Source organism: Vipera ursinii, assembly GCF_947247035.1.
Source record: "Vipera ursinii genome assembly, chromosome: 2".
NCBI classification, from domain to species: Eukaryota; Metazoa; Chordata; class Lepidosauria; order Squamata; family Viperidae; genus Vipera; species Vipera ursinii.
The window spans coordinates 64,735,072-64,745,673 of NC_139513.1; the positions used below are offsets into that span (position 1 = coordinate 64,735,072).

Consider the following 10,602-nt stretch of genomic DNA (forward strand, 5'->3'; position numbering starts at 1 on the left):
AGTTACTTTAAATGTTAACAGCTTTAGCTTAATATTAGCATCAGCCATTCTCCTATATTAACATATTTTTGTCTTATATTTTGAAATACGTTGTTCAAGGTTTTCCTAGTTAATATATACGTTTTAGGTTATATCTTGGCATAATCATCCATTAAGGTAGTTAATAAATGTCTGCTTGACTAATCCCTAATCAGTCTTCTAAAGGATGAAATCATCTAGGATTTTCCCTGCTTTTCACTTGGCACCTTGTAAATGTTTCACCTAACATCCAGAAAACAGGTGTGAACAGTGTTTGAACCAGGTTATTTTCATAAACACTGCTCTCTTCTGAATGCAACCTACATGTATTTATTCTTACATACAAACCAAAACAAATGCCACAACTTTAAAGCTTATGGTATTTCTTCACTCATAAGGATAGTTGAGTATCACTGTAAAATGTACCAAGTAAGTAAATGCAAAAGAAGAAAATACATTAACTTGGGCATATGGTGGGAAGGGAGGGAATATTTTGCCATAAGAAGTTATATACAGCTACAAATATATAGTGAATATGTTCACTTACTACTCAGAGCCAGGATTTTAATCAGGGTTTCTTGCATAAGACATAGCAGCGTGATTCTTCTGTAATGCAAAGTAACAATGCACCAAGCTAAAATTAAGCAAATTATATTATTATTTAGCTGTTAAACACACTGTGTATCTTGCTTCAGTGTGTGTGTCTTCAGCCTTGGATTTATCTGTTGTAGGTTCCCTTTTACTAAACGCACTGATGAAGCAGCCACTTGTTCCGGGATCATCGTTAGGAATCTGCAACCTTCTTAGCAGCAATACCAAAGCTTGGCCTGGATCTGCTATGCAGTCTGCTTCTTTCAGTGTGTATGTTTGCCCTTGACAATTGTTCACATTTTCTGAAATAGGAAGAAATCAGATTGCTAAAACCGACGGGTGGATATTTTGAGACAGCATTTCATCAGATGGAGGCTGGTTTTCTTATGTCATTGTTTTTAGATAACTTGACTGGGTGAATCTGAAAAGTAAGCCTGATCCACTCTACTGAGAATGTTGAACTTTTTTTTCTTTTTGGTGGAATTTTATTCTAGCATAGCAGTCAGATACTTGAGTTGAGGAATTTAATATTCAAAGTAAGTCTGGGTGGGGGGGAGGGTGTTTGACAAATATCCATTTATTTTTTTTACCTCTCCACTGATTTAAAGTGTGCCACTAGTGTCTTTGCCCTACTGATGCTAACCATAGCACATCTACCAGACCTGCTGGTCCAGATGAATTGTAAGAAATTCTAATCCTTGCTAATTAATGCAAATGGAGGATATAAAAGTATCCTTAATGTATCTTAGAAATTAAAGACACTTACAGGTAGTCCTCGACGTACGGCCACAGTTGAGCCCAAAATTTCTATTAAGTGAAACAGTTGTTAAGTGAATTTTGCCCCATGTTAACGACCTTTCTTGCCAGAGTTGTTCAGTGAATCACTGCAGTGGTTAAGTCAGTAACAGGGTTCGTAAGTGAATCTGGCTTCCCCATGGACTTTGCTTGTCAGAAGTTTGCCAAAGGTGTTCACGTGACCCTGGGACATTGCAGCTGTCATAAATGCGAGTCACTTGCCAAGTATCCGAATCTAAATCATGTGGCCATGGGGATGCTGCAGCGGTTCTAAGGGTGAAAAGCGCTGTGGTAACTTTGAATGGTCACTAAATGAACTGTTGTAAGTCGAGGACCACCTTTCCCTCTACCATGGGCAGCGACAACCATGGTGTTTATGTGGGGACTAATTCGCAGCAATTTCTGTGTGAGAAGGAATATTAAATTAAGACAAACTCTCCAGATGACAGTCAATTCTAAATTCCCTTTGCAAAAAGTGGCAGCAGTGTCGTTCAGCCCATTTTGCCTGGAGCATAATAATGTGCTCTACTTTCAGAAGATAACACAGAACATCACAAACAGTGCTATTTCCCCCCCCCTCTTGTTTTCTTAGAGGACCTACACAAAAATCCAGTAACCAGATTGGAAGCCCCCAGGGAGGCGAGACCTCCTTGAGAACGACTCAAAAACTCGCCTTAACTGGATTGAATTTGATTGCTGTAGATGGAGGCTCACCGGAAGGAGAACAGAACAGGAGAGACAGGCCCCACCTTAAGTGCTTTAAACTTCCCGGAGCGGCACATCTCCTTCCCCTCCTGGAACTTCACATTGGTGCATATAACCAAGCCCTCTTGTCAGTGACAAAGACTGGAAGCATTTCTTCTGGAAATCAATCTGCTTGCTCCTCTAGGACATCTTCAAGTTCGGCTTCAAGTGTAGAGGAAGCTTTTTCCACTCTTGAGGAATATGCGCTCGTGTCACTGGGCATCCTTTACTATTTGGTATTTTATAGCTGGGAAGTTATTAGTACACTTCTATCCCGTGATACGAAAGCAGATTGTAATCCAGGCTGTATAGACGTTTCTGAGAAGAACGAGACTGTGGCTTGCAACGAACAGAATACAGCTCCTCTTCCGGAAACCCTCCCAGAATTAGAGGTTACCAGTTGGGACAAATCCCAGCATCCTTTGTTTAAAAAGCTACTACAACTCTTAACCTTGTGCTTAAGGTCGGCAGGATGCCAGAGATGCCATATCGCAAATCAGTGCCTAGAGGTTTTGGTGAAATTAGCTGAAAAGTCAACAATTGACTTATTAATAAGGTAAAAGTACAGCTTGAATTTAACCCCACTTTTATTTTTAAATAAATTTGTTTCATGGCATTTTCACATGACAGCTCATTTGATTAAAAATATGTAGGTTGATTGTTTTGTTCTGGGTTCTAAAATGGCCTCTCCCAATCTGGACATCCTTCAGATGGGTGGCTTCAACTCTAAAAATTGGAAGCTAGGCTATCCATTGCTGGGGAATCAAAGGCATCACATCTGGAGGTCACTGAGGCTGTTCTGTATCTTCTAAGCATTATTGTGAAATATTTGGAACAAGGTTATGCTGACAGCGTATCCATGCCAGAGTGCCTTTTGTGAGCCCAAGAAAAAACAGCTGATTTAAAGCAGGGCCAACAGTTATGGTGGGTGACCTACATCTCCTTATGAAGCATCTTTGGATCTGAAGTGCTTCATTTCTGTTCTGTTCTCTGCATGTTAATTTTCATTGCTCGATAGGAATAAACTGCTGGAAAAATCAGACACTGAATGGTATTTTTTTATGTTTTTCTATAAAGCTTCCAGTGCTTGTTCGATAGCCAGTCGCAGATCCTGCTTCGCTGCATATCTTCGGAAACTCCCTTGTTTGCTGTCCTTCTTACTGTTAGGATGTTAAGTTTGCTTGCTGAGCATCAGGAGCTGGCTGCTCGGTTCTGTTCACGTTCAGGTAAGAAAACAGCCATCCTACTGCTTTAGTAAAACACTGAATTTATAAGGCAAGCAAGAGCATGTTAAAATGTGGTCCCATTTTGGGGTGTTGTTTCCTTGAGGATTTCTGTATTTCCCTGTTTATTTTAAAATACTTTTGACATTTATCAACATTTTGGGTCTCTGCAACTGGTTGCCTATATCATTCTGTGAAATAAAGTAGTTTTAGAGATGGTTCTTGCAACATAATTAGCTTGATCGGAATTACTGTTCACCTTTAAACCCTGTTAAGGGAATGGCTAAAACCAGTTCGCAAGAACAGAATATAAAATTTGTGGCCAGGTTTTATGTTTTGTTTTCTTCAATTTGAATAAGTTGGAATGAGCATACTGCAGTTGAACACTCTACTTGTTATGACAACATCTTGTTCCATCAACTATATTTATATATTTACTATATTTTTGAGCAAGGAAGCATAACAAATAGAGGAGCCCATGCAAATTATCTTGCTTTCATTCCCTCTGGGAGAAAAACAGTGTGTGAAGTCTAAAAGTGCTAAAGTGGTCTATGTACTCATTATAGGACAGTCGAGAGTTACAATATCTGCACATGTTGTTTACTGTGGTGTGGGACCACCAGTGCAATCCAGCTCCTCACCCATAATATTATTTTTGAACAAATAACACATTTAAGTGGAGTGAGGAAGAAAAGAAGATAGGTACAGCCAGTTAGATGAAATTATGGGAATCTTGCCTGAAATGCTTATTTCAAAAATGCTCTATGTTAGGAGTAGACAGCCATCACTGCCAATGGTAAGAATTAAGGACGTTGTTTCCAAACACCAGGAGGGCACCACTTGGAATTTATTAATTTAATGTTTCCATCTTTTGAGGATTTCCCTTACCACTTGTCCTGTCCTGGCAGCCGCTTTGCAATGAATTAAATTACCGTAATCTTTAATTTTGTTATATAGAAAATGAGGAGCACCCTGTATTCAAAAGAGCTTTGTAGTTTTTAAGACATTGCAGTCACATGGATGATAAGGTTGACATGTTACACTTAATTCTTTTCACAGAAACCTGCCTACTTTTGGCATTATATATGTACATCACATCACGCCCCGATAAATTAGCATCTGAGAGGCTTTGGCTGCGGTTGGAACAAGAGGTAAAAGTGTATTGCATGTGTAAAGGTAAAAACACGACAGTTTATTTGAACAGGAGAGATTAAATGCAGTTTATCTTAATCCTGCCTTCCAACTGAAAACCATAAATTTGTATCAGTTTCTAAGCCTCTAAAGCTATCCGAGTTATGATTCAACTTTTGGATGTGTAATGGAGTAGAAGAGCTGTCTGTGATGCAGCTCTGATTTGTTTTTTCTGAACTTGGCTGGAACCAAGTTTATAAAATAGAGAAGTGTAATAAAAATACATTAGTTATGCTAGTATGAGGGATTAAACAGAACTTAAAAACCTGATGCTCAGGAAATTTATTTGAAAGTCCTCCCTCCTTCCTTCCTTCCTTCCCTCCCTCCCTCCTCCTTCCCTTCTTTCCTTCCTTCCTTCCTTCCTTCCTTCCTTCTTTCCTTCCTTCCTTCCTTCCTTCCTTCCTTCCTTCCTTCCTTCCTTCCTTCCTTCCTTCCTTCCTTCCTGTTATTTCAAGCACTAAAAGACTTTTGTTTAGTAAGTTTGGGGCCAGAGAAAGGCAGGGTTTCCCTTTATATTGATACTATATGTTTTGTCTTTTAAAATAGCATTTTAAAAAATATTTTTATGTAAATTTTTCCTAGACGGTTCGTTTTCTGACGAAGTGTATGCAGTGTTGTAGATCCTCTGTTTTACTTGTGGGAACAGATTGTCAATGCACTTCTGAGGTAAGCCACTAAAAATTACATTTACGATCATAGTTTAATGCTATATGCTTTTTTGACCTGAAAAATCAACATGACTCCAGCGTTACCTGTTCAGTGTTACAGTCAGGGTATATTGCTTAAGTATACCTTGTGATCTTCAAACCTTGGTCCTCTAAATAAGTATTTCATGTGTCTTGATTACAATAGTACTATTCGAAAAAGAGATCAATTATAAATGTAACAGTACACACCCCAGTCTGTATGACAACTGTATTCTTTTTTTTTTTTGTAGGTAGTGAAGGCTCTGATAGTAATGTTACATAGGCAATGGCTTATGATCAGAAAAATGGAAGGAATCGTGTTCAGTGTACATGAAAAGCAAATTGTACAGTTTTTGCGGGATGCTGTTTTGCTTCTGCATGGTCTCTCCCAGAAAGATAAACTTTTCCATGAACATTGCCTGGAAGTGCTCCACCAATATGACGGAGTGTTGTCTGGGGTTACAGCAGTCCTGAGAAAAGGGCAGCATTTAAAAGCTTGTGAAGGTGAGAGACTCCTTGCATTAAACATGTGACTGCTAGCATAGACGGTGATCTGCCACCTGCAAGTGCATGATTATTGAGAAATGAACATCATTCATTTCCTCTGTCTGTCATAATATAGCATAGAAAGGCAACAGGTGCAGAATTATGTTAACAAAACCTGTGCTATTTGGGTCCATTGTCATTGCTGCTTCTAGAGTTTGTAACTGCACGGTTTGCCGTGTCATGAGTGTGCATTATATTCATGTTTAATTGATTCACAGATTTCTAAAAGAGCTGCTTTTAACTAATCAACTGCTGTCAACAGTGACAGGCATCAAATTAGCTGAAGCACTTTTCAGGGCCATGTTCTTTCCCAGGACTAGTACTTCAAATACACTGAATGGGATATTATGAAGCAGTGCGAGGACCTAGAATGATAAAAGGATATATCTCATATAATTCTTCTGAAATTCCTGTGGAACATATTTTGTTTCCTACTGGTATGCTTGTGGCTTTTTAAAAAGTTCTGGCACCACTGTAATTGAGCCTTTAGATGATCTTACTGTTTAGAACTCACCTGGCACTCTTCCCTCTTTGAATTTTTAGAGTATGGCTGGGAAGTTTGCATGCTCCAAAATGCCACTTTCTAACGCCATCTTCATTTTCAAGAATGCTTTCTTTGTAAGGAGCTTTTTGCTTTTTGCCTCCTGGTGCTTTGTGACCTTGGCAGCCATTTTGAGAGTGCACCCACAACATCCTCTCTAAATTTCTGCAATCCTCCCAGGTAAACCAGACAGGAAACACAACCAGATGAGGTAATTCTACTTTATTGTAAGGCTACATTAAACCAGAGAGGAAACACGACCAGATGAGGAAATTCTGCTTTATTGTATAGCTATTTAAATAGAATCTTGCCAGTCTGAAAGTACAGATCACCCACCAACACTTTTAACTTCCTGATCCATTCGGGCGGGACCTTCCTAAGTTTCCTTCCTTGACCATGAAGCCACTGGGGCTCCCCCTCCCAGCTGCTTATCTGATTATTTCCTAGGAAAGATGTCTTCTTCTCATTCCTCAGGGTCATTCTCACATACTATTACAATTTCAGAAGTGTGCACTGGCTCCAAAGCATTGGGAATAGTTTAGAGACTATCCTAAAGGTACTTGTGTCAAACCATTACTTGTTAATACTGATGGGGTTTTTTGTATTTAGTACAGAGTTGTCTATTTGGAGGAAATACCCTTTAATTTCTGGCTTATGAAAGTCCCCCTTATAGAGTATTGTTGAGTTATACGCATTCCCTGTTTGTAGACACAGAAGTTTACCATCTTCCAAATAAGTCAGTCTCAGGAATGGCACCCTCAAACTCTTAATTGTAGACCTTTTCTCTAGTCCAGGGGTCCCCAATCCCCAGTCTGTGGACCAGTACCGGGCCATGGCATGCCAGCAACTGGTCCACTGGCCCTATTCATGAGATGCAGGCAGAACACAAAAACACGCAGTCCGGTCTGTGAAAAAAACTCTCCATGGAACCAGTCCCTGGTGTCCAAAAGGTGTTGGACCTGTGCTCTAGCCCTCAAGTGTCAATTGCTGAAAATTGGTGACATCTCCCATTTTGAAGTAGAAAATTTAAAATGCTGTAGCCCAAATCTTAAGCAATCCTGCTGAAATTAAAAAGCATATTTCCCAAACTTTCTATTGCAATCTAGGGTTCAGAGTGGGTTTTTTTTAATCTCTTGAATCCAACTTTTCAGTGTTCTTAACTGTTAACCATCACTGCTGACAGCCACCTTGGCTCTATGGAATTTCTTTTGCAGAACAGATCCTTACTTTCATTGGTAACAGAGTAAGATGTGAGCATACTAATCAGAATCCTGTAAGGGTTTCCAAAACAAACAGATTTTATTAAACATAATAGAGATCTAGATCAGGGGTCTTCAAACTTGGCCCTTTTATGACTTGTGGACTTCAACTCCCAGAATTCCTCAGCCAAGCATGCTGGCTGAGGAATTCTGGGAGTTGAAGTCCACAAGTCATAAAAGGGCCAAGTTTGAAGACCCCTGATCTAGACAATAAGATGATATTCATAACTTCAGTCTTTAAAAAAAAAAGGTAACAAAATTACTAGCTCTTTTTTAGTTATCCTTGTGAATTAAACTTTTTTTTTAATAGAATAGTTTCGTCCTCAGGTCTCTGCAGTATTATTGTTGTAAAATTAGACTTTATAATGCCACCAATCTTTCTTTCCAAGATTACACCAACTATTTTATAATTTGTGGGGGGGACAGTAACTCTTTTTCTTCTGTCTTAGGAAAACTGGTTTTTTGACTTTAGAGAGAAAACTCAAATGTTCATTCTTGGACAAGAGACATATACTTTTAAACCTTTTTTGTACCTACTCAAAACATTGTGTCCTCTTTTTATTAGCTACCTCAATCAACTTTTCCTTGCCCACAGTGACAAAAGGTCATACATGTGACCTTTACATCCCATTCCATTATTCACATATGTCAGGTTCATTAATTTTCAGAGAAGAAACTCCTGGACCCACCCATTTTGCATCCTCCTGACATACACTGAGCTCAGAAGTGTTGGCCTTGGCAGTCCTTTTTGGATGGTTTAAGGGCACTCCTATGCACCTTTGGTTGTGTCCATGTGGTGATGGTTCTGTAGAAACTCTAAGCCATATGCTCCTTCATTGTTCCCTATATAAAGACTCTAGACAAATTCTTATATATCCGATATTGAAGAAATTTCCAGGCAGGGGGTATGAATTTTATTTAATGCTACTACTTTTGGATAAGGACCCGAAAATATCAATTCAGGTTGCCCAATTTTGTGCCACCACCTGCACAATATGTCGCACCATTATTAAGGTTTGAAAAATTTTAATATGATGTTTTATTTTGAGAATTTTGGATTGTATTATATTGATTGGTGGTTTTATATTCTGTAAATATGGATATGAGATTGTTACTGTTGTTATATATTTGGATTGTGTCTGGCCTTAAGGCTGTAATAAACAGTTGTTGTTGCTGCTCACTTTTGATCTAATTTAGTGTTGTGTTTAACATGACAACATGTATCTTGGGGTTTAGACATTCTATGGACTGAACTTAGAGCCTACTTTTTATAAGCAATATGCTCTTCTGCTATAAATTTCCCTATCATTTGAATTATGGCTAAGCCAATAAGGAAGGTTTTAGAGATGATTTTCATATCTATCTTCTTCTAACTTCTGTCATGGTTCCAACAGATGAAACTCTTCAAAAGAACTTCGAGGCATTGTTTACCTTAAAGGATCTTTTATTCGAGTAGCCTAATATTGGCACTACATAATCGAAGCCAAAAACTGATTTCCCCTCCCCTGGGCACATAGTATCAAAGCACAATTCCCTCCTCCAATTAACAGTCATAAATCACATTCCCCAATTAGTTTGAAGCACGGGCTTTCTCTCCAGCTCTCCAGCCCACCAATTCTTTATCAGCTCTGGGCTCAATAACCTTGATTTTCAGGCTACGTTTAGTGTTGTTATGTCTAGCTGGACTGTCATTCGCATCCCCCCCCCCCTCCCAGCATCATCTAACTCTAAAAGCGAAAGGGAAAAGATGGTTGCATTTCCATCTGTTGTCAATGCAAAAACATCTGATGTTAGCAGCATTGACAACTTCACTTTGTAAATAAAAGTGTCACAGGCTGAATAAGCACAGCATTGTTTCTGCAACTTACAAATGATAAATTTTGTTTTTGCTACACTAGTATTTTCAGTGTGCAAAGGTGCACATGTTTTGGCTCATTCTTTTTCACAAGTATATATAATGAGGAGCCTGTTTTGTTCCTGTCAAACTAGCCTGCATGTCAATTGCAAAGAACTGAGGTCACCAAATTGCTTAACCTCAGCTTTACTAACCCTTCAGTTATTACTCTTCATGATGGACAGGAATTTGACTCTGTATTAAAATACTCTTAAATTTTGACAATAGCAATGTTGAATAAACATGTTTTTTTTTAAAAAAAAAATCTTATACATTCTGTGTACATTCTTTCAGAACTTGCACTGGATGAACTGTATCCTTTGGAGCCTGAAGTCAATGACCAGGAAATGGATTGCAGATAATTGTCTTTCAATAATGTATTTGTTTATATTCCAAGAAAAGGTTACTATTGAAATGTAATTCAATGTGCTTTTTAAAATTTACAATTTAATGCAGAAAATGTTTCCTTTATTAATTACAGAAACCATCACAACCCAAGCAATATATTACTTTTGTATTGAATAAATTCCCATAATGAAACATAAATTCCCAAAGAATATATTAAAAATTATATTTATAAACTTTAATCATTGTGCCTGAAGAGTTATTTACAATTATGATTAGAAGTAGGTGAGAGTCAGGACTATTTTTTGTCATTAAATCTCCAAGTACCATTTGATTAATCTGATTTCCTTAAAAGTTGATAATGTTTTATGAATTAATATTGTCTTTTTTAATTAACAAGGACAATTTAATATCTATCTCACTAGTCCAATTACAGAAAAATGCTCGTATTTTTTTAATACTGTTTCATGTATACTGTATACCAATGGGTAAAACTGAAATCACTTGTGCTTATTTCCAAATAAATCTCTGTCAACACTATAAATGAAAGGATAGAAAATCAAGGTATTTGTAATCTGTTGTTTACTGTGAAAAAAGTGATAAAAGTAATAAATCCTGAATCTTCTTTTTCTGAGACTAGAAATTACAATTAACATTATATGTTTTTTGTTTTCATCTTTTTGGAGAGTTCCAGTTCATTTCTATTCTCAATAGGGCATTTTTAATCCTTAATTTAAGTGGCATTTGGAATTCTGCATATCAAATACTA

General features: G+C 37.8%; 1 protein-coding gene across 8 annotated transcripts in view; it reads left to right on the top strand.

Annotated features, from left to right (window-relative positions):
- ATRIP (ATR interacting protein) overlaps positions 1-10,075 on the top strand; it is a 29,150-nt gene extending 19,075 nt beyond the window's left edge. For 5 of the 8 annotated variants that reach the window (XM_083356628.1, XM_083356629.1, XM_083356626.1 and 2 more), the window contains 7 exons: positions 750-879; positions 1,997-2,704; positions 3,226-3,374; positions 4,431-4,522; positions 5,145-5,228; positions 5,500-5,752; positions 9,783-10,075. In XM_083356628.1, the coding sequence (XP_083212754.1) occupies positions 750-879; positions 1,997-2,704; positions 3,226-3,374; positions 4,431-4,522; positions 5,145-5,228; positions 5,500-5,752; positions 9,783-9,850 (1,484 nt within the window). In that variant the 3' untranslated portion in view covers positions 9,851-10,075. Of the gene's footprint in view, positions 1-749; positions 880-1,996; positions 2,705-3,225; positions 3,375-4,430; positions 4,548-5,144; positions 5,229-5,499; positions 5,753-9,782 lie in introns of those variants that run through there. The other 3 variants (XM_083356633.1, XM_083356632.1, XM_083356631.1) reach the window with 3 other exon arrangements.
- Positions 10,076-10,602: the final 527 nt, after the last annotated feature.